Raw genomic sequence first — 24,449 nt, 5'->3', positions numbered from 1 at the left:
GATCCTATGAGTAAAATCAACTATTCTAATAAATTTGTAGTACTTGCTACCATTGTGACTTGATAAGGAACACTTTCCAACCTCATCTGACCTGGAAACATTTGTAAATTTTCAGAGGGATTTTCAGATCCGTTTTAGTTTGATACTTGATCTAAATAATGAAATAATTATAAGCACGTAGAATATTATCTAGTTGGGCTAATAATTTAAATAAATTGATTTGAATTAGAAAATTATAAACACGTGAAAAGGTACCGTCCCGGTAAAATTTTCTCAGATATTCAGGTAGTTATGAATCAAATTACTACCTGGAAATAATGTAAAATTATATATTTTTAAATATTAAATTTGTACAACATTGTAAAACCAACAATATTAATAAAAGATATAATGGATTGCAATTTAACTACAAGGATAAGTCTTTGGCGTGCTGCAGCATAAGGAAAGATTCGATCCTTAATACTAACTGCTTTTCGTCTCGTTCCAACTCTGTGGAAACACTCAGTAAAATAATTTATTACATGAAATTCATAGAAAATCGCACTAGAACTAAAATTATTTACGTATTTTATGTCAATATCAGTCAAAATTTTTACTGAAGTGAATAATTTGATATCCTATCGTAAAAGACAAATATTTACCCACAACAATTCAATTAGATGAATTTAATGTTTAAGAAAAAGGGTAATAATATTACGTTTAATTCGGAGAAAGAAGAAAAATCTTCCCCAAAAGATTTATCTCTATCGTTTGGACCTCTCTTATTCGACAAATCTCATCGCTCAACTTTCTCTATTGAGCTTTATCTAAGTACTTACTGAAAATACCCTGTAATTCTTCTCAGCTTGAAATACTATTTACAAAGTCACCAAATATATTAGTACTATTGATAATGCGGCACAATTTCCAGGTACTGCACTGGATCCTTAATTTCATTGGGTAGCAAGTACCCCTCAGAATCCAGTAAATCCGTGTGCGATATCGTCTTAGGCAGTGGCGGAGGACGGGGTAACGATTTCATTTTGAGGTCATTGCTGGGTTTCACATCGCTGTTTTCCCTTCTCGACTCGTTGGTTACTCTGAGAGTAGCCGGGGGTTGCGATTTATTCTGCCAAAGACTCATAAATAAATATTGGGGTATTTTTCATTTATTGAATAAATATACGTCTTTTGGAGTTGCTTTTCGGGGGTTATTTGCACTCCGTTTAATAAGAGATGAATTGTTGATGTTTTGTAAAAGTTTTGTCAAAACCTTTGATATAACGAACCTTGATGACGGATTTACTGTAAAAAGCCTCTTCGAGTACTTCTCTGATATGCGAAAAGGTGATCCGGTGCTTTGGCTCGGTTTTCCAACAGTTCCTCATTAGCTCGCATATTAGAGGAGGAGAATCATCGGGAGGGATCAGCATTATTCCATCTACAATTAGCTTCAACACCTACACAATTAAAACCGGTTCTCAACAATGTATTTAAAGGGTTGCGCCTCACACCTCTTCATTGCTGTGGCCATAGTACGGCTGCTTCCCAAAGCTGTAAATCTCCCATAAAACTACTCCATAAGACCACACGTCGGACTCCAAGGTAAACCTTCCATAAACCACACTCTCTGGACTCATCCACCTCACTGGCATCAGTCTCGAGCCCCCGATCTAAAATTCTTTGCCCTTAAACAACCTCATTAGCCCTGAATCTCAACAATACCTTATAATAGTCGCAAGTGTACACATCTCTACTCATTCCGAAATCGGCGATTTTTACTGTGGGTCCATCGGCCACCAGGCAATTCCTACAGGCCAGATCCCTGTGGACGAACCTCTGAGCTGCCAGGTACTCCATCCCCAAAGCGATCTGAAGAGCGATTCCCAGAAGATCGAACGCATGAAGCTTGGGAATGGTTAAGTCTGCAGAAGGGAGCTGCCTTTGGGCCCTGAGGACCTCTGCCAGGTCTCCATGTTCCATGTATTCGAATACCATCATGGGGTTGATTGTGCCGCAGGAGTTTCCTTCTCGAGAAAATAAAAGTTGTTGCACAGGGTGGTCTAGAAAGCCGTGGTGTGCAAAAATTACATTTTTCTTAATGGAATGCCCTATATTTCGTTGCGGATATTAATTCTGCTTATAACAATAAATAATGTATGAAACATGTTTAGCAGTTTTTGAGTTTATTCGATTGGTCTCGATCGTTCTCGAGGTATTTGTTTTAAATCTTCAGTACCTCGGTAACGAGGCGTTTTTGGTACAGTTCATAGAGCAAACTAGAGTGGTACTTTTCGATGTGCTTAAACTCTCAAATGTGGGCCTGCTTACCTGGCAAAACCACTCCGATGAAAGACAGGATGTTTGAGTTCTTGAAGGTGCTCATGATTTCCACCTCTCGAAAGAAATCCTCCTCCGCCTCTTTGCTGGCAGATTCCTTGAGGACCTTAATGGCCACGACATCGGGCTTTTGGTCATTGGCCACCGTCAGTTCTCCTGCAATTTAAAGTTTGTTTCGATTATTTCCCACAAATTCGTTCATTACCTACCACAAACATTATCGGGAATTAAAATACTCAGAAACCCTCTCGGAAAAATTTGCTAACAGATAAGGTTTTTATCGCTGAACTTCACTTAATCATCGTGGCCACAGATAGTAAGTACATAATATACTGCGTTTAGACGGAAATCGTGTGTTAGTGAATAATCATCTAGTGTGAAGTGAAAAGGATGCGCTAATTGTGGGTGTTTAGGCAGTAAACTACTTGCAGTAAGTAACTTAAGTTTAGCGTTTTTATTGTACTCCTGAAGCCCCTTCGTAGATGTCCAAAATAGCGAAAATCTCCATAGAAAAATTCGACAACAAAGAACAAATCCTGTACGACTTCGATCAAACTAAATCGCTGCAATCGAATATAAAGAATATTTGCAAGAAACTGAGCCTTCCCGATAACACCAAGCAGGTCTATGGCCTCAAATACCTACCCATCAAAAATAATGACCAGGCCCATTACATATCCGAGGGCAATTTCCAAGACATCAAGCACAGCGACTGCCTCAAAGTAGTATTTTCAGTCACCTACATACTGAGACGTATCGCCGAGAACCTCTTCGATGAAAATGAAGAAAGGAGACGAATTGCCTATGAAGACATATACAGAAACAGCCTAGACCCTGTATTCATAGATGAGCTCAAGATTTCCGGCATCGACGAGATGCTTATGAGGGTCTTTGTCGAGCGCCAGTCGAGCTCCGGCGAGCAGTTAGGGCTACTCATGACCTTGGTTCATTTATTCTCTAAAAATTATGTCGAGAATACTTCTTTTGATCTTCTCAGTAAAACGTTGAGTATTTTGAAAAATACTGATACGAGCAATGAAGAGATTAGATTTGCCCTGTCGCTCTTGCAGAAGATTTTAATAAGCTCCAATGAGGCCTTCGAGCCTTGGAAGGAGAGAATCCTTAGAGAGGTATTATTCAACGACCTCAATGTGTACGTTTGGAGGGACTCGTCGCAGCCCTTGCAGTATGTGGCGTTGTTGCTTATAAACACCATGATAAAAGTTTCCAAAGGAGAGAAGAGATCGCAGCTCATCAAGCAGATGAACATTCGTAAAACCAGAGAGAACATTTACAATTTTATCATAATGGAAGGGAACTTTGATAGGAATATGGAGCACGAGCTGTATGTCTTGCAAACGTACCTGCTCAGCCTCTTTGCCGAGGCCCTGCACAGCAAAATCAACTTGGACGATAACAACTTGTTCAGGAGGGAGGAATTTGAGTTGGGGCGAGAGGATATGCGCAGAATTACCATCCTCATGGACTTCGACGAGGCCAACGCACAAAGTTACTTTTCGGTCGAAGACTTAGCTTTCAATAATAGATTCTCAAGGATAAGTTTGGCTTCCATGAGGTCTGAGGACGCATCCACATCTCCCAGGACCACCTTTTCCAGGGCTTACTCGGAGAACGACAAAGTGAATGCAATCAGCCACTTGACTTTAGAGGCGTTGAGGTACTATAAAACGGCTCATAGAAGGAATTTTTATCAGTCACAGATTGAAGAACAACTGTACGAGCCAGGGATTTTTTCTACGAGTGAAAGGGTCGTGAGGATGCTGGCCAAAATGCTGCATATCGGCCTAGATCCCGACACCAAGAGCACCTTCTACCAGCCCATAATCTTCTACTGCTCATCAAAAACTCCTTTTTTCCTGGAACTATTTTCGCGCACCATGTGGCTGCTTTCACGCACCAGAAGAGACATGAAAGCGTCCACTTATGCAGACTACGAAAAAGTGATTTATATCCTCCAAAAACAGGTGCGGATAGCTTTAAAAAATAGACCCAAAGATTTCAAAAGTCTCACGACAGAGATGAGCAGCACGAGCTTTCAAACCGTCATTCAAAAAATCCAGAATGATAAAGAAATGGAAATGGCCGATATGTTGAAAAATCATGAGTGCCTGCTACAGCTTAAAAAAAAGTATCGAGCAATTAATATCGAGAATGTGTTGCAACAACGGCTGAAATTCTTGCTAGATGGGACTCAAATGACTGAAATTCTGGACAAAAAAAACCAAACGAAAACGTTTTTGCAGTTAAGCAAAAACCTGAAAGAGCTGAGCATATTTAATGTGGTAAGCGATACGAAACACACCCACAAAGCCAGTTACAACGTCGATGACATCACTCACATAGTGATAGGAAAAAACTGCAATCACGTAGGTTCTTGCGAAGTCCCTGGCCAGGCCTTCTCCATTATAGTCAAATACGAGGAAGTGGCCAAACTGAAAGCTAAGGATGATAAGATGGCGGGGTACTGGACAGACGCCCTGCTTCTATTGACCAAAAAGGCCACTGATGAGAATCTGAGCAAGTATTATGAAGAAGAACTGGAACTGTTGATAGAGATGGATATAAGATTGCAGTTATTGGAGTTGCAAAACGTTGCTATTCCTAAGAGTGCCCCAGTGATCCCACCACTACCGCAGAATGTTAAGCCAGAACTGCCTCCCAAGCCCAAGATGAGAAATATTATACGATTGAAAATATAGGTGTGAATTTATTTAATTTCTACATAAGTATTTATTTATTAAATATGTATAGCAGTTATTTAGAGGAAATGGTATCTGTCATTGAAGATACCAAATTGCAGCAAGCTCGATAGTTTTAATACGGCCTTGTTATGTGCATTGATATGTAGAAGTAGAAATGATACCTTCACCAAACTGTCTACAATACCAAAGAATTATTGTTTACACTTCTTGATACTATGGCGAAGGAAATTTGCCCATTACAAGATTTTGAAAAATAAATAGTTTTAGTAGGTTCTGGTACTTTATTTTGGTGATATCATGGCAGAGAGAGTGTATGTGCTTATATAAATCCCAATATGACCAAACACACCCATTTAAAATTTAAGGAATATGGATAATGAAAATAAGACATGTTTAAGTTTTGAGTCCGAGAAAGATTTTTGCGGTGTGGTGAAGTACCAAAACGTAGTTCACTGTATATCAACTTTTAACTTTAATTGCATGTAATGAGTGAAGGCTAAATAGACATACAAATATACAAGGTGCTTCATAAACATACCGATAAATATTCTGGGGATGCAAAATTCATAAGATATTTACATCGAATAAAGTTAGAACGGAAATCACTTCGTTTTTTCGCACCGACGTCACTAAGTTAGATAGAATTATTCTTGCAATTTTAGAACATGTATATGTATCCCGCTATAGCGTGACCTAAATTTCATGTCCTTATTCCAAACCGCTTTTGGCATATTTAAAAAATGTAAATAAGAAAAAATTTTTATATTTTGTATCTTGAAAACGAAACGATTGCAAAGCTAACTTTAATCCATCTAAATATTTGTCTGTATGACCTCAACAGCGCCTGAAATTTTGTCGATATATTTATGAAACACTGTGGAAGTAGCCAACAATATTCGATCACCATTTTGTCAAGGATGCATAGCAACTATTCCTAATACTATAACAAGCAAAAATTATTTAGTCCCTGTGCAGATCGAAACAGGATCGTACTAAGGAGATCACCGCTTAAACGGAACAAAAATTAAATTATAGTACTGCTCAGTCCTGTCGGCCATTTATACGTCACCTAAAAAACACAGTTCAGCATATCGCAGTTCGTTAGCCCAACTCATGCCCAACTTATTACAGATGTAAATGAAATCCGTTGCCCGCCGGTACCTATCTCTCGAACGCGAATAAATTGGTACGGCTGCTACCTGGGTACCACTTTTTTCCTCATCAATAACAAAATAGCCACCTTCTGAGTGTTTCTGTGAATCCATTGTGTAAGAATGGCCTGTACGAGTTGCATTTTATTACGGAAGAGTTTCTCTGCAATAACCAGTCCCCTTGGAGTTGTAAGAACCGGGTATAGCACCACCACTACGAAAAATTTTGCCGACATACCTTCTGCGAGAGGTAGAAGAGAACGTTTTAGTGAAAAATTAATTATTCGTTACTCGTCAATTGCAGGTTTGCCCCTCATCGGCACCACTCTCTCCCTGCTGATGGCAGGCTCAGCCCCACAGCTTCACAAATACATCGACAAAAGACACAAACAATTAGGCCCAATTTTCAAGGAGAACATAGGCCCGGTGCCCTGCGTTTTCATTTCAGACCCTGAAACTATGAGACTCGTCTACGCTCACGAGGGCAAGCATCCGGTGCATCTATTACCAGAAGCGTGGACCACATACAACACCTTACACAACGTATCCAGGGGGCTGTTTTTCATGAATGGTCCGGAATGGCTGCACTTTAGGAAGATTTTAAATCCTTTGCTTCTGAAGGGAGATCAGGGGTGGTTGGAAGAATGCTGCAGACCCACCATTGAGAGATTGGTAGACGAGCTCGATACAGAACGGTCAGCTACAGGTCGTTTTGCGATTAGATGAATAAAGGTATTATGCAGGAATATGGAGGAGATGCTGTACAAGTGGTCCTTGGAGGTCATGGTATCGGTGCTGGTTGGAGCTTCCAAATATAAGGAAGTTAGAGAGGGGGTAGACTTAATGATGACCAGTCTGGCTTCGAAGATAAATAGAGTGTTTGAGGATAGTTCTAAGATGTCTTTGATTTCCTCGAAATTTGCTGCTAAGTACCGAATTTATAGGTAGAATTCCGAGCTTCCGAAACGACAAGCAGTTTAATTTGTCATATTTTAGGTGGAGAAGATTCGAAGCTAGTGTTACGGCAGCCCTGAGGTCTGCAGCAGATCTTGTAGATCTCCTCTCTCAAAGCCAGATCCAGAATGACGAAGGGCTTATAGGGAAGCTCAAAGGAAAAATGACCCAAAACGAGCTGGCTAAGATAGTCACAGACTTGATATTATCTGCAGGGGATACTACTGCTTATTCCATCGAATGGTTGTTATACTTAGTGGGGAAACACTCAGATATCCAGGAGAAGCTTCGAGGATGTTTGGATAAGGTAGGCTTTTCCGTCAATAATTTTTTAATTACTACTGAATCAACAACACTTTTTAATTGAGTTTTTTAGGATCGGCCACCTACGTCGAGCCCTTACTTGAAAAACGTAATTAAGGAATCTTTGAGGCTCTATCCAGTCGCACCCTTTTTAACTCGAATTTTACCAGAAACTGTTGTATTAAAAAGTTATGAAATTCCTGCTGGAACTGTGCTGATTTTGTCAATTTATACCACTGGAAGGGACGAGAGGTACTTCGTGAGCCCTGAGGTGTTCGACCCGGACAGATGGGAAAGGAGAGAAATCAAAAGCTCAATTGCTCAATCAGCTGCCCTGCCTTTCGCCATTGGGGCCAGGTAAGGAACTTTAAAAAAACGACAAGAAAACATGCACAAAAGGATCAAAATGAAAACGTAATTATGGCACTTCTTTTGAGTCCTTTGAGGGTGGAAAAATATTGTTCTGGATGTCTGTCTCTTGTTTAGGGAAAGTGCTGATTCAACCTTGTTTTTGCGAGATGAGTTTCCCCCATGGAGAGCACGAATTTTTTTACCTAATATTCTTTGAAGCTTAATAAACTAATTAAAATGGCTTTGCTTCCAGGTCATGTATTGGCCGGAAGCTGGCAGAACTGCAACTCCAGGCAACTTTAGCGGAAGTTGTTAAGCGGTTTGAGTTTAAAGTGTTAAACAAGCAAGAGGTGGATGTGGTTTTAAAGATGGTGGCTGTACCCTCCGAAGAGTTAAAGTTTTCCTTCAGACGTTTGTGAACTTCTAATATACTGAATCCCCAAAGGGCACTATATCTGCTTACCTTTGTAAACCTTCCCGAAACATCCCTCTCCCAACTCATTGAGGAACTTTAAGGTTTCTTTGCGGATCACCGGGACATCAGTACTGCAGCAGGCGGAATACTGAGGGTTCGGAGCGTACCGGTCTGGTATTAGAGGGCTTTGTTTCAAATTCATTGGGGATGCCTAAGTAAACAGAAAAATTGATGGTTGTAGGCTGTAGAGCTCTCACTACACAGTTTTTGAATGATTTAGAACACCCCTGGTGGGTTAAGCGATTTTGTGGATTTGCTACTCGGTAGTGTTAAATTATCTGTAGGTGCCTCCATCTCCCTCTCTCAGTTATTGGGGAACGGTAACTTTACCCTCTTGATATTGGAAACTTTTCGGGAAATTCCCAAAATGCGTCAAAACAGTTTTTGAGGGGGACGAATTTTTATATAAAATTCAATCCATAATCTTCACCCTTATGCGCGTCACAGCAACCCTCCCAAAATTTTAAACGGCTTGAGGGGTTCTAAATTCTCCAACTTCCCCTGGTTAAGTCTCAAATATATATTTTTTTTAGTTTAAAAGCAACATCGAATTAAGGTAAAAAATACTACCTTTGGACGTTTGCGAATTCTTTTAAATAACAGTTTCTTCACCGATAGGGCAAAATGGTCAATTTTTCAAATTGACACACCTGTCAAGTGACACCATGATTTCAAGGTCTCTCAAAACTACATTCAACAGTGTGACACGATCCAAAATCTATCGATTAATTTTTGAGAAAAGCAGTTATAAATTTGGTAAAAAATGCAATACAAACTCGGTTAAATAGCACGTAGGAAATGGAAAAACTGGTTTATTGATAGGAAATTTGTTTGTTTTCGATTTCATGCCCGCAATCTTTGGTTGAAAAAATAGAGAATAAATAAATAACAATAAGCAACGATTGTTTGTAAGTGCAAAATGGGGAAAAAAATCAATTTCCTATCAACAAACAAATTTTTTCATTGTTTGCTCACTATCTAACTTTGTATTGAATTTTTTACCAAGTTTATACCTGTTTATCTCAAAAATTAGTCAACAGATTTTCAACCGCATTACACCGTTGAACGAAGTTCTGAAAGACCATTAATTTGAGGTGTCGCATGACCCCTCGTGTCATCTAAAATTTTGGGGTTGCTATGACGTCCGTAAGGGCGAAGCTTGAAAGTGGTTTGTAGAAAAATTCGTCCCCCTCAAAAACTGTTTTGACCCATTTTGGGAATTTTCCGGAAAGTTTTCAATACTAAGGGCGGTCAACTTGTTCATCGGATGACCCTGTACAGATCAATATGAGCACCTTCTCAATGTTTTTCAATTGAGGGTTTCGACAAAGTTCTTTTCAGCATCTGGAAACGCGACTTTTTTACGCGCACCTCCCTGTATATCGTCGAAAATTATCAACCTATGGAATCAGGGCCGGCGTCTGCACACCTTTAATCGCCACCCTCCTACCAACAAGAAAAACCAACTTCACCGCCCTGACCCCCCCTCCCCTCCCCTCCCCTCCCCCCTTTCCTTGAGACCGGTACTGATGAAACAGTTCCATCGTGCAATTTCCCATAGCTATTTCTCTACTTCCCAGTGACGTACCCTCGACTTTCTCACTACACAGAACGTCCCGTATATTATGCCTTTTTTGAAATTTCCCACTCCCAAGCCACAAACCAACCTCGAAGGGACTGCGATCCTGCCTATAGTATTATACCCCATGGCTAAGCTCATTCGATACCATTCTCCATTGTCTCCCTAAATCTTACTTCTAAGGGATGGATCCCTCGAGAATCCCAGCGGTTTTCGGATCTTAATTTTATTTAACATTAAAACCTCGCAATGGGCATTTGGCCCGGATTTATCCACTGTGTTTCAGCTCATATCGAAATCTCCCCCAAAATCTGGATTCGACAGGTGAATTTAGTATTAAAAACGTTTGTTGTTTCATGTATGAACTTCAGTTGAAAGGGCGCGTTTTATGTGGCAGAAAGTGGAGGAATTTGTCTCGAAGGGTCTTTTTTGGGAGAAAGCTTTTTGCCTTTGTAACATTCAATTCATACGCAATGGGGCAGGCCCTTTCCGGGGCAATCATCGAATACAATATGTAGGAGATATATTCAGTTGAGCATACTTACATCACCCCACCTCCTCTTGGCCCTCAGTCGGAAATAGTAGATTGCAAGTCCGAATATGACTATTATGACGCAGGCTATGCCGCTGATGACCAAATTGTCCAGACTGATGATGCTTCCTGACAATACGTGCTCCTTCTATGTAATTAAAAAAAAAAATTATTTTTTTAACGATTTTTGCGACCACATGGGGCAACCTTACAACCGGCAATGTAGTCTGATTAATCCCTTCCACGCTCACCAACTCGGGCTCCTTCGGTGGGGGTTGAACGGGGATTTTTTGCTGCACTACTGCATCTTGAGTGACTAAAAAACTATTATAATAAGTCCAGATGCTCGCAGCCCTGTGTTTAAGGAGCAGTAAAGTTTTTACAGTTCAGTTTTAATAGCTTTTTAAGTTCTGTTTACCTATCGCTCACAATTTTATTGTTTTTGGCTCCTCTACTAAGTAGCTGTCAATATCGGATTGAAAAGTGAAAAGCCCCCCAAAATAGACGGCCAATAACCCCCATAACGTTAAGGTAGAACCTGGAGACACCTACACGCGATGGGGCCCCGTAATAGATAAAGAGAACTCCTTATGGGATGATAATTCAAAAAATGGATTATAGGAAAGGACCCGGTGTTATTCGGGCTTAATTGCGACGAGGAAAAAATACGTGGGCCCCAAAACTTGAATACAATCGGAGTTTTAGGAGAGGTGTCACTTTACTGTATTAGTTTAGTGTGTGATTCAGCCTTAATTCATGTTCTTGTCATGTAGAGAAAATTGGGTTTTGTGTTGCGAGGTGTTTGTGGGCGGATTCAGTTGGGTTCTTATGACCAAATAAGTCCTCGGAACTCAATTTTTCCGATAGGATTACTTTTGAGCGTCGTGAAGCTCCTCGTCACAAGGAGTAATCCCTTGTTGCGCATCCCTACAGCCCCCCTATCAGTTTTCGATTAATTTGGCACCTTGAGACCAACCGTAAAACATTTTGGAAAACTATTTTCGTTGGGTTCGTCGCGCTAAAACTCTACAAGCTTATACAGGATGTAACACATCGTCATGCAAAATAATAAAAAAGTGCTAATTGACCCGTTGTAAAAGAGGTACCATTTTCGACACAGAAGGCGGCTAAGTTTCATATTTTTCCCCACATTCTGCGTTTTTCTCATCAATTTTCTTAAGGATTCTCTAGAACACATTGCCAAAGTCGTCGCTAGCCACATACCGTGTATTAAGTCTTTTGGGTCACACATTATGCTATTCTTTGTGTCTTTTTTTGGTACATCCTACATGAATTCTATTACCAAATTTTAATTAATTTTATTTAGTTTTTGAGCTTTCTGGTCTCTTGCAATATTTTCGTATCTCTCACCGTTCATAAAGAATTTTCAAAAGTATCTATGGATACGGATTCAGAATATAATGCAAGAGAGGAAAGAAAGTAATCCGGCTCAGCAATCAACTAGCGGAAGCAATTTATAATACTTTAAAAAAAATTTTAAATGAATCAAAAATAAAATTATAAAATCAATTGAAAATTCGCTCGCAAAAAGTGAGGAAAAATGTGAACATCCAGTATATCAAAAATGGTACGTTTCTGACCATGCGTCTATTAACATTTTTGAATTATTTCGCAGAGTACTATCGCCTCCTGAAATATATCTATGATGGTATCTTACACTTTGCACAGAACTCCCTGTACATATACAAGGTGTGTCTGAACATAGTGGCATAAATTCAGCCACGTATTCTAGATCCTAAAATGTGGCGAAAATTTCATATAAATATACATCGAAAGACATTTCGTTTGCCACATACAGGGTGTGAAATGCTGGTTTCTAGGGATGTTTTTTTTCAAACGTTTCTAGGCAAATTAATGAAATTTTATACTTTATTATAATTTTTGCGCTCTTTCTGAATTTATCTAAAAAAAAAATTATGTGTGTCTCATGTGTTCTTAAAAATCCCCCATTCTCTTTAAAATGCAGTTTGAGGATCTTCCGTACGATTCTCAATACCTCCTCACTAAAACCTCTCAGTCACCGCACAACCGGCTTCAGCTCCTGGACTCAGTTTAATGTAAATCGAACAAAAACCGTCGGAATCAGTGGCGGCTCGTGTGGCGGGCATTTCACCACATTTCGCAACTTCCCCCTCAATGCCTCCTTTCGAGTATCTCCTGGAAAAATAGGACTAGCCGCCACTGGTTCGAGCACCAATTTTCATCGGATGCGACTCTGGTTTGTACTTGAAGTTACTCGGAGCATCAGGGATTAGTGGGAACCGTTAGGACTTTCAAACTGCAGAGGGTCAGTTGACTAACCCAACGAACATGATATAATGTGGAAGTGTGGAAAGGGCAATATTCGGCAGTTTTCTTCGGAATCGTTAGCACCGAAATCAAGCTTAACATATTCAATTCATTGCTGCGAGGATACCACTTTACCGCGAATCCCATACCTTATTAGAAGCTTTGCTTCAGCATAACTCCCACCTGATTCCTCTAAATCATTTATAATGCTCTTTGAAGCAAATGAGCCGTAGGTGTTAATAAATACCCATCAGAGTGTCAAGATGTATCAATGCGAAGATAGATTTACTACTGTTCCTTAACAAATTTCCGTTCTAAAACTCACCAATTCTCCTCGGACATCCGCCGTCACTGGTGGGTGGTTGGAAGTTGTGGGTGCACACGCACGTGTAGGTAGTGCTGCTAAGGGTGCGACAGGCGGTTTCACCCTTGCACTTTTCCACGCCGCAGGAGCCATTGAACGCCTCGAATTGACTCAGGCCTGCAAAAGAGAAAAGAATAACCAACTAGGAAGTGACAGTTGAAAGCAGGTTCGTGAGGCCGTAATCGAGTACCATCTCGGGATTGTAGGCCGCATTGTAAAGCCATTTTCTGGTCCCATTAAGGTCGCACCGAACACCCAGTCTATTCAATTCGATTCTCGGTAAATCTCTGCTGCGGTATGTTTGTAGGCATTTTTTTTCATAGTCCGGGAGAAAATACCGATTGCGGCGTGAAAGGTGGCAACGTCGCGTAGCTCATTTGTTCCCAGTTCGTGCTCCGCCATTGGTCCCAGTGAGGGCGTTAGTCCTTTGCACGGTTGCCAAAAAAAAAAAAAAAATCTAAGCACATTTGCCTGGGGACGCATTCGCTCGGACTAAACAATTTGACCTCAACCAGATGCGGCGTATCTCGATCTCTCGACAGTCCACTGAAAGAAGTGTTTATATTTTCGCATTTCGATCGTTTGATGTTAATTTGACAGCTAACATTTCCATGGATTTATGAACAGCCGGCCCGCGAGCCGTGGGAGATAGAGACAGTACAAGGAAATCGTCGTAGATATCTCTACAGGGTGCATCACGACTGCAGGCCAATTGTTCGGTAACACCAGACAACCCCAGCTACGCGGCCACTGCTGGTCATTAGGGCAGGAAAAAAGTTAATTGGACGCACAAGTACCGAGTTGTTCGCTCTGGAATGGCCGGTACGACTCATTGGAGTTCTTGATGCGCCGTATCTTATCGTTAATTGAAAACCCAGCTTTAGCCGGCCTGTATGAAACTTCCGAACGGTTGGGCTGCATTTGAATTAAAGGTGGTGCCAACGATAAATTACCGCCAAAGCAGTAGGACTAGTATGAATATTAAGTTTCAATTCAAAGTGTTTTCAATCATTCGCCTGAGTGACACGCCTTGATGTGTGCGAAGGGGAAATTGTTGACGAGGGCCAGCTTACCTTAAAAAAAAAAAATGCAGAAGTCTGCCTATCCATAGAGAAGAGCGGATATTTTAGGAAATATTTCATCGTCCTACTAATGAAGCCCATTTCTCGTGGTTTTCGCGTAATGTCGGGATTAATAGAAGCTCGTTTCGAACGCTTTGGAAAGGGAGACTTCGATATCGTTCAAACATCATCATTACATGAACGTTACTGTCTCCCCTGCAGACCCGGACGTTATCCTCACAACGGCAATGCTGGAATCCGCGCCCGGCGTCACGTGGGCAGCAGTCGAGCCAATGGTGGCGCCTCTTACGAGACAGTTACGTCAGGCAAAGTTGCCATTTTCGACGTCTGCCCGAAAGTTTCAGAAGAACTTAGGACTCCTCCCGCGACCCTAGGAATCTGACAGTTTGTTGTGGCTTCCACCCATCGTTGCCGGTCTTAGAACAAGTTTCGCTTAATGAGATTTGCTCCCTTTGAGCAGTATTATGGGACTTTGTGGCACGTGGCAGTCACCTCAAAGACGACATGGGAGACTTCGGAATAAAATAATTCTGAAAGCTCCAATTTCGGCAACGTATTTCTCGTAAATCCTGCCTTAAAAACTTAACAGAAATAAACTGAAACTTCCTCGTGTATCGACAAGCATTATTTGTTTGGCGAATCTTCATAAAGAAGTAGGAGGGCGTGGAGGCGAAGCAAACGAGCCGTTTCTAAAAACGAGCAAACCTCAATGACCTCATTCATAACTTTTAATTAGCTTCCAGCGATATTTTTCCAAATTTAATGTAGAAGTGGATTAAAACAAACAACTTACCAGATACGGAGGGAGAGGCTGGTGGTAGGTCATCTGCAAAAGAAACACCATTATTGCGTGATAAATTTCAGAAAGCTTCCAAATCACATTTATTTCTTCACTTTTGACGCCTACGCAGGAACCTTGCCGGTACCAGGTGCCCTGTTACTATACAGGGCGGAACTTAAGTGCGTGGCCAAATCTCAAGGGAGGATTCCTTGTGTATTATATATATAAGACGAAAAGTTTATAAAAACATAGTTCCGGCAGTGCTTCGTTTTCAAGATACGGGGCGTCAAGCTTTTTTACAAATCGGTTCATACTAAAAAAAGCTCCTAGTTGACAAGCAAACGCAAACTAATATGGCACTGAAGCTTGGTGGCATTTTTCAATGTAGCACAAATGAATGTGTTGAGTTAGAAATCGTTGCTCTCCTTTTCCCAGTGGCGCGCGCAGGGGTAACGCCGGAAATTTAAGAAAAACCAAACAGCAAAAACGCTTCATTAAAACTCCGCTTAAACAAACGGTCCGCATTTTTTTTAGCAAAAAAACATTTAACAATGATACGAAACTTGCGATGGCTGCTGGAAATGTCCTCTTTCAACTTCAATTCGAGCATTAACATCGATTGCCGAACACAATGAAACATTCCCGGCGTGTATTTTGTCTGATTACATGGATCCCGTGTCCCTTGGGTTCATTCTTCGTCATTATTGACCGGAGTTCAGTAAACGAGGAACTTTACGCTCTCCCAAAAGGAGAAAGTCCAACGGACTTAAATCCGGCGGACCGGGTGGCCATGATTGTGGATCTGCGAACGCGATCCAGTTTTGTCCACAAGTTGCATCCAGAAATTGCCATGCTACTACGCCAAAGTGAGGTGGGGTCCATGAACGGCATTGCTCCTCTTTCTACCGATTATAAAACAAAGTTTGACACCCTGTATTCTGAGAACGACACGTTACCGAGCTGTGTTTATATAAATTTTTCGTCTGGGAATCGCCCAAAACATCACCCATTGAAGCTTGATCACGTGATTGAGTAGCACTCACTGTGCCTGGTAGAAATGGGCATTTTGCAGCGGTCGAATCTACCAATCGGTCGGAATGAGTTTTGCCGCCTGGTTCGGGAGGCTGAAACTCGACTTTTCATACGGGACGCCCAACACTCAATGTGTTTTTCTTTAACGTGACGATCAAAAAACGCGAAAAAATAGGTTTAATCCTTCATATACCTGTTATTGCACTACGAGATAACGCCATGGATAATTAGCTAAAACCAATAATTCAAAGCGAAGAGCTCAATGTTAGCTCTGGAGCAAATATTGATCCAGGTTTATATTTTTTGCAACACTTTATGGATGATAACAAACAACCTACACAAAATACGTATATACGTTACGTATCTACGCTAATCTGCAGCGGTACGGGAAAAATTCTATATCCTTCGCCATGTATGCATACGATTATTTATTGATATCGATTATGCCTATTTTGCGTCGGTTTTTTTCACCTAAATATTGCCCAAAACAACCGGCGAGCTCTATCAGAAACGCCATAAGAACGAACAGAGCCACAGAAACGTGCAGCTGAGAGAGAGAGAGCAACTTATAGTTTACGCTATTTATCACGTGGTACTACTGGATGATAAAGTTAATCTGCGTCCAAACCGAACTCGTCCTCCATTAAATTAATAAATAAAAATTTATTTTTTGCAGTAGCTGTGTTTGGGCAGTGGAACAAAAAGACCTGAAATCTACTTAAATTTCAATTCAAGCTGAAAAGTCTCAAAGATAAACACATATCTATCATGAGTCATCGCAGGATTTTCGGGGTGATTTTGTTTATGAAATTATGAATTTCATATTTATGTGAAAACCTTTTAGTATTTTTGACAATGCCACTCAAAACACCGATCCATTATTAAAGGGGGCACTATGATAAACACACATGGATTGATAATGATCTTTTACCAAAAGATTATGGAAATCAATATTTTTAGCCTTCGGAAATTCCGGGGAAACTCGAATAAACCGCAATCCTCGAAAATGGCTGCTCAGGAAAAATCGCCCGACATACAGGGTGCCGAAGCGTGGCGAACTATTTAACTATTTTCTAAAATTTGGAAATTCATTTGTGGCAGCTCGCATTGCCCGAAGACCGATAAGGTATAAAGGTAACGGCTCCAGGGCTTGAGAAGGGACACGTCGAAAGCTCTCTTCGAAAAGCTTTGAGGACGTGCCGTCGCTAATTCTTATGTTACTAGGAAACTGAGAGCGATGAAAACAAATATTTCCTTAGCTACGTTGCCCTTACCGAACGGAAAATTCAGAAAATCGCGCGATATACAGGGCTTCCCATATAAAAAAGCGGAATTTTAGTATCTCAGCCGCAGCGGCAAAAATGGCCTCCCCACATGCCTAAATCATGCCCTAACGAAGTGAAGTGTGCTGGAAAGTGATGCCTTATTGCCAGCAGGTTGAAATTATTCAATAATATATACACGGTGTTCGGCAGAACAAAATCCAGTCTCCAGCACTTAAGGAACAAAGTTACCTCCGGAAAATTTCCCACCCCTCATAATTCTAAGATAAGTTTATTCGGCTTAGGGATTATTTCACCTGATGAGAAATCCCGATGGATTTAGCACGCTTCCAGGAAATACAAGAAAATGGGGACGTGAACTAATCTCAGGGATATTAATGTCTTTAAGGATTACTGCCACCTAATGTTGGAAAATGAAATTCAAAGGAACTTTGCCGGGCATTTTAGCGCCCCTCATTGGGGGCTTTCAAAGGTGATTTCAAGGTGAGGCGCTGTACCATGTTCCCCGTGATGGTGATAGAGAAATCTCGCTCGATCACTATAGTGGAGAGTGCAGGAGATTCTAAAATTAATTTTCCATCGAGAGTGTAAACAAATTAATGAAGCACAACGACTTAAGGACATTTGATTCGATACTGTCACCCTTAGGGTCAACTGACCGGCGCATTGGTCAACTCCTGCAAAACAAGCCATAATAAAATCTCTTTAAAAATATTTATCTGCGCTCAGTTATACGGAATTCTGTTATCGCAATCTCGTGGATTATTTTGAAGAGCATCGAAACCCCCCATCCCTTGGTGTTGATCCCCCATCACTAATGGGCATTGATTAGTCCATGTAAAGAGGCATCCTTAAAGAGCGATCGCTGCTTTAACCATGCATCCATTGCTTCTTTTTAACGATCAGCTGCCAGAGCTGAAGATTTACGGTGTGCTATTGCCATGCCCCCGGGGAAGGTTTAATGGTCAATTATCAAGCTTGGTGGGCAATTACGAAACAATACATTCCTACTGAGGTATTAATCAATCTCTAGCTCGAGCTCCGGCCAAATCTCCATAGACGAACACTGCGATAATGCTTTGACCCACTGGTTTTTTTGCATTACCGGAGAAGGAATTGGGAAATGTTAAATCATCAGCGGCGTGGGACAGGACGAAAATAACGATTTCTGGGTCTTTTTTCCAAACATCAGCTTTTAATGATGGGTGGGCCGAGGGGGCCACCTGGACACAGCTGCTGTTTACGTTCAAGGGAGATTTAAAAGCTGGGAGCGAAACAAGGTATAAAGCGTTTTTTAAATAGCGTTTCCAGAAAAGAACTAAACATCGGTTTTAATCCTGGAAATGCGATTGAACCCAGATACTTCCATGGGAGAACCATCGGGGCCTCGCTCGAGACCTTCGAGTCGGTTTTATTTGTTGTCTTAGCCTTCAGGTTTATCGATAAACGACAATATTTGTATTTTATTTAGATTTATTTAGTTAGAACTTGACTGATTTCTAGTTGCGGTTTTGAACATAACAAGTTAGTTCGGGTTAAGGCTCGATCCGCATCATGAGCAGCCGTCGCAGGACGTCGCTATCTAGCGCACGGCTACGTTATCAGGTTATCAGAACAGATATCCTAATGGTGTTTGTTATTTTTTTCGAGGAAACGTTCGAAAAGTGTTTTCGCCATGTTCGGGACGCTGAAAGTCTAACTTGCCGCACAGGACGGCCCGTGCGTCAAGTCACTTTTTAGGAAGTTAATAAATGGAAACCCAGTTTTTTCTGTCGAACACTCTGTAGGTAATTGCATCTTGTGCATTTGCCGCTCACCAGGAACAACCGCATAGCTCGCCTCCTCTCGGCCTTTCGAGTGATTTGGGCCTTCACGAAGTCCCTGCGAGTTTATGCCGCGAAGGGCTCAAACGGGGGCTTCGGTCAATTGGGCGAATAAAATGGATATCACAACGGTGAAAATGTAGTTTAATTGATTTTCCACATTTTCGAAATGCAGACGATCGGTGACCTGAACAGGCGACAATGAAAACATCGCGTTAACGTAAATCCGACATTCGTACCATGTTGGGTGTCTCTGAAAGGTCTGAACAAAACTCTTCCACAGATTTCCGCCGAGAGAATCTGACGATTTAACCCAATTTACTTTAGTCCAAAGGTGGAAAGTTTTAAAAATACAGGGCGACAAAGTGAAAATAGAAAAAAGAGGAAAACAGTCACTTGCTCGGTTTGTTATAGTACTGTATAAACAAAACGGCCCATCGGGGGGTTTTTAGGGGCGAGAAACCCGACCACATTTACATGTTTGATGCACATTTTAAGGGGCGCCGCCAGCGCTGGGTGAACTCAGTTTGAGGGGCGTAACTTTTTTAACACCCCGTATAAAATTTGTTCATACCTAAATTTATGTTTTCCTATACATTTTATGAAAAGAGGTCTATGGGCGTATCATCTTGAGATATTTGAGGTCCGAAGGTCGCTGCATGTCGTGACAAACGGGTTCAAAGCATATTCGAACAGTAGAGCAAAAACTGAACATTTTTATTTATTTATTAATTTTTTTCGTTTCAACTGGACGAACAAATGTGCACTTTAAACTGATTTTTCACGACATGCAGCGAAGTTTCAACGTCAAATATCTCACGAAGGAATGCCTGTAGGGACTTGTACCAAGATATCTTTTTTCATGGAACGTTGTAAGAAATCACAATTTAGACGTAAATAAATTTTATACCGCGTAATAAAAAAGTTATGCCCCTTTGAAAAAGAGTTCTCCCAGCGCCGAGAGCGCCCCCTACAACGCGCATGGAAAATGTGAACAGGTTCTGATTCCTCGTGCCTGAAAACCCCTCGAAGGAGCGATTTGTTCACACGGTACCATTACAAACGAAGCAATAAACGTTTTTTTCTTTTTTGAATTTCGCTCTAAAGTCCTGTATTTTTAAACTATCGTAAATTGGGTTAAATCGTCGTGGTTCCGCCTCAGAAATTTGTGGTAGAGGTTTGCACAGATCTTTCAGAGACACCCCGTAGAATCAAGCATACACGCGTTAACGCAGTGTCTTCATTGATCAAGATACGAAGAATTCGACTGAAAATAGTTGTTTAGAACGCAACCTCACCGATCCCCACACCAAGTTTGAGGAATATAAAAGTATTTTTCGGAAAAAAAGATTTTAACTTTGGAAAATATTCGTTAGTCTAAAATGGACAAATCAAATGGCCGCCGAGATGCCCAGACCTTTCGACATTGGACTACTTTTTATGGGACCGAGCCAAACCGTTGGTTTATGCAGAACCACTTCCTAACAATGCAGTAATATTGCGGCAAAGAATTACAAATGCCGTGAACTCTTTAACATTTAACATCTTTCATAAATATGTTTAAAGGAGTTTTAACGAATTTAGACGAAGGATTGAAAGATGCGCGGATATGGGTGGAGGTTACATGGAATAAAAAATTGTTGCTACATGGTAAATCCATTGCTAATTGGCCTGTTTGCAAATTCGATGTGTCAGGTTTGATATTTATTATTTGTTATGTTTACGCGGTGTTGTTCGATGTGAAATTATTTTTTTTTCCGGAAAAATACTTTTTCGTCCCTGAAATTTGGTGCGAAGATGTGAAAGTGCATTCAGAACAACTGTTTTTAGTCAATTCTTTTCCTATTTTGAAAAATAAGGTCGCTTTACTGATGATAATTTTCGCACATCTTTTTATTAAACACTCTGTATCGCACGGAATCAACTCACTTGCTCTGCACCGGAGCTCTGCAACAAGCAGGACTCAATCCCCAAACGTCACTCAATAACTCGAACGCTTTCGGTCCACCTGTCCCCGTGTTACACCTACCCTGGGACACACTGTATATGCGTTAAACACGTCTTTAATAAATCGTGAATTATTGAAATCATCTTCGCTAATGTAGACATTTCGATAACGTGAACCACACTTGGCTCGAATTAGTTTACGTTAACGAGCGTCTGCTGCAATTAGTTTTGGAATTCGTCCGCGGGCCGGCAATGGCCGGATAATGCTCAAGCCAGTGTTTCATTGCTGGAGCACCCATTTGGGGCAATTTAAGAAGACAAAGACTGAAATTGCATTTCTGCAGCTCATCGAAGTGCCGAGAATTCCTCGGGCCTTCATCTGCGACACACTTGTGTTCGTGCATTTCTCATATTAGGAATTACGGGCGTTAGTTCCGGGTTGCGTGAGGCTTTCGCCGTCTGAATTCCGGCGATGGGCCACTGGACATTGTCTTCCCCGCAGGACTCGGAGTAATGGAAGTTCGATTTTTCACCCTCCCAAAATACAAATATGTACCTACACTGCCACTGCGGCCCCTTGTTAATTTAATTCTCCGCTCCTCCAATTATCTTGCAGAGGGATCTAAATTGCTGGGCATCATAAGCCGAAATTGAAATAACGAATCTCCTTAGAGCGAGGAAAAAATCCAGCAATTTTCTTTATATTAAAAGCGACTTTTTTTCTCCCTTGTAGCAACCACCCCCCTCCCTCCCTCCTCCTCCGACCCCTCCCCACCCCCTCTCCTCCCCCTCTCCCGCCCCTCAGGACGAAGAGTCATCGGTGGCAGAAAGCCAACAACCGATATCTCCATAATATTCAAATTTTTATAGTTCCAATTAGCTTTATCAAAACCCAATTTTCAGAAACAAATTTGAAGCAGACTTCCACAAGCCAATTAAACAAAAATACGATTATCTTGCCCTATGCGATGACCCCTTCAAACCGTCCGCCTCAGATCTTTATATTATCTCGTCAAATTCTTGGCAGCTGGATTTTGTTGTCCATATAATAACTTCTTTGTCTCTAACTTAATTGCATAAGACTGTGACCTCCGAGTCGGAGACTTACCCTCGAGTCTCTCTATGGCGCGCTTTCTCGATCCCCTGTGCCTCCTCATATTTCATCCAGACACTCACTCATCACTATGATTTGTTGGTCAACAATCACTATTCCGTCACTAGTGAAGTGTAGTGGCGCGAAATTCGAACGGAAGAACACGCGGTATACAGGCGATTCGATTTGAATGAGAGCGCATATCGGAAACAAATGAGAATGGCTGGGGATTCGCCCAAGTCCCCATGGGCTCAGGCACGCGTGCTTTACTCTTTACCAAGAAGAGGAGTTGGAGATATCTTCGTCCTGAGATAAGCTGCAACTGCGGTGATGCTTGCTATTATCACACTGTCACCACTCCGTTACAAGAGGAGCAAGAAATTGTTGGGTCGAAGCGCCGTCAGAGGGCGGCAAAAGCCCCTATACAGGGCGGTCCAAGAAAATTGGTGCAAATTAGTGCGACGGATGGGCAACAAAGCGATACAGCTGAATGTAGAGTTGCTTCGCTCAAAATCGGATAATGGAAGACGAAACATTCTTGCTGCGAATTACTACGAGAAACTCGCGCCACTTTGAAGCTACTTCTGCGGGAAGGGAAGCTCTTTCCGTACCACTTAGCGCCCTTTCAGAAGTGGTAGGCAAAGGATTTTCAACCCGGAATCGTCGTCTGCAATTTGTTACCCTGAAACCACATCATGGCCTTTGATAAGACGTTGTTCACCCACGATGCAACATATATACAGGAAAGTACGTTTAACTGGCGCATATCGCTTTCAACATAAATTCTCAACTAACGTGCGGGATTTTTGGGATATATGATTTTAGGACCAGTTGCATTTCCCGCAAAACTGAACGGGGGTGTTTAAGCTTCTTGAGGGGGGCATTTAAGCTTCGTGCAGGGGGGGTCTTGAACGTGAATTTTGTGCATTGATGAATTAGGCGAGGCAATGAAGACCTGTGGCCGCCGCGCTGCCCCGATTTAAACCCACTAGACTTATTTTTTGTGTTTTTTTGTCCATAAAGTGTAAATTCGAGCGGAAGCATTGGCGAAAACCTTTCAAGGCGAGGCAAAATGTGGATTTAAAACTTCGAGAATGTATTAGTGTAGACAGCAGCCCCCAATGCCCTTTTGTGCAATTGTTTTTAGGTCACCCTGTATAAGAAATGATTTTCCTTCCTCCTAAAAACAGAGTAGTTGGGTATGAAATAGTAGATTATGTTACAAGGAGTAAAAGTGCTTTGTTTGTGCTGTGAAGCGAAGCTGAGGCCAGCAACTGGGCGAAGCACAACAAGACCTCTTACTCCGAGTAACAAATACCTTTTTTTTAAACGAATTATCAATGAATCTGAATGATTAATTCGCATTACGAGTGCAACACAATTTGTTCTTAGGGATATAACTGTCCAGCGCTACGAATAAATATTTTTATTTATTTTTATTTTAAGTAAAGTTTATGTCATAAATTCTTAAATGTTTATTTCAATGAATTTGGTCAGATCACAATTTCACAAAAGTCGCTGCTTGATTTCACTAGGAAAATAGATAATATTATGTAATTGTTACACGAGTCGTCCCTGCGGTACCGCAATCGGTTTAGCATTGCACTACCATGACGGTAGCGGTGAATTAATGAAACTACTTTTACTCCTAGGCCTAAAAATCGCACTTTATGTTGCGTGTTTTGGGGTAAATAACGTTGCACTTTAAGGTCGCTTAGCGAAAATCCGTAATTTGCATCAGAGTTAAGGTTGGGGGAATTTTCGCGCAAGTTTGGAACGCTAAAACTCTATTTTTCATATGGGATGACTTGCGTATTAAGTCGCTTTTGGAATTTGCTACTCATTAGGATTAATTTACTTATAAAGTTCTTGTATAGAATCCTGTAGAACAAGGACCGTCAAACTACGATACTTCCCATGCGGCCCGCGGCCAAATTGATTGTGAAAATATTCACAATTATTCAGTATTTGAATATTAATGCCATATAAAAGCGTATCGAAAACTTTCCATCAACAGGCTTTTTGTGAAAAAATGCTTATTTTAATGCACGTTATGTCCATCGTCGTCTCTTCAATAAATTCTATGAGAAAAGCTGGACTTTATCATAGACAGTTTTTTGAATACATGTAATCTGAGCATGGCGATTTATCGTACCACACTGAAGTACGATGGTGGAACCGCGGAAAGTGGTAAAACGGTTTGGGGGAGGGGATGGGTGTGGCGAACATGTTCATTTTCTGATAGAATTTTTTTTGTAATATAAAATTTCAGATATCACTCCCCCCCCGTCCAAAAGCCACGCCACTGATTATTTCAAACCTTTCTTTTTGTAAAAGTATTCCGCAT

At 41.1% G+C, this 24,449-nt stretch overlaps 2 protein-coding genes across 8 annotated transcripts; one reads left to right on the top strand and one right to left on the bottom strand.

Annotated features, from left to right (window-relative positions):
* Positions 1-315: 315 nt before the first annotated feature.
* LOC136342311 (tyrosine-protein kinase transmembrane receptor Ror-like) lies at positions 316-22,476 on the bottom strand. 5 transcript variants are annotated; one of them, XM_066287988.1, is made up of 11 exons: positions 22,118-22,476; positions 14,937-14,969; positions 13,023-13,178; positions 10,600-10,703; positions 10,401-10,535; positions 8,265-8,427; positions 2,311-2,475; positions 1,705-2,042; positions 1,494-1,652; positions 1,269-1,439; positions 316-1,108 (listed from the first exon to the last, which is right to left on the bottom strand). In XM_066287988.1, the coding sequence occupies exons 1-11, from the start codon at positions 22,164-22,166 to the stop codon at positions 884-886; spliced, it is 1,698 nt and encodes a 565-aa protein (XP_066144085.1). In that variant the 5' UTR covers positions 22,167-22,476; the 3' UTR covers positions 316-883. The 5 variants fall into 5 exon arrangements, with proteins under 5 accessions (XP_066144085.1, XP_066144088.1, XP_066144087.1 ...); XM_066287991.1 differs by having other exon boundaries at positions 1,705-2,009; XM_066287990.1 differs by having other exon boundaries at positions 10,603-10,703.
* LOC136342310 (cytochrome P450 315a1, mitochondrial-like) lies at positions 2,530-8,246 on the top strand. Of its 3 annotated transcripts, XM_066287986.1 has the most exons (7): positions 2,544-2,749; positions 6,174-6,443; positions 6,498-6,888; positions 6,937-7,137; positions 7,190-7,454; positions 7,524-7,807; positions 8,055-8,246. In XM_066287986.1, the coding sequence occupies exons 2-7, from the start codon at positions 6,317-6,319 to the stop codon at positions 8,218-8,220; spliced, it is 1,434 nt and encodes a 477-aa protein (XP_066144083.1). In that variant the 5' UTR covers positions 2,544-2,749; positions 6,174-6,316; the 3' UTR covers positions 8,221-8,246. The 3 variants fall into 3 exon arrangements, with proteins under 3 accessions (XP_066144082.1, XP_066144084.1, XP_066144083.1); XM_066287987.1 differs by lacking the exon at positions 6,174-6,443 and having other exon boundaries at positions 2,543-2,749; XM_066287985.1 differs by lacking the exons at positions 6,174-6,443; positions 6,498-6,888; positions 6,937-7,137; ... (1 more) ...; positions 7,524-7,807; positions 8,055-8,246 and adding an exon at positions 2,802-5,304 and having other exon boundaries at positions 2,530-2,749.
* Positions 22,477-24,449: the final 1,973 nt, after the last annotated feature.

Source organism: Euwallacea fornicatus, chromosome 11 (assembly GCF_040115645.1).
Source record: "Euwallacea fornicatus isolate EFF26 chromosome 11, ASM4011564v1, whole genome shotgun sequence".
Taxonomy (NCBI): Eukaryota; Metazoa; Arthropoda; class Insecta; order Coleoptera; family Curculionidae; genus Euwallacea; species Euwallacea fornicatus.
Note: the sequence above shows the minus strand (reverse complement) of the source record. Positions and strands in the feature narration are given on the sequence as shown.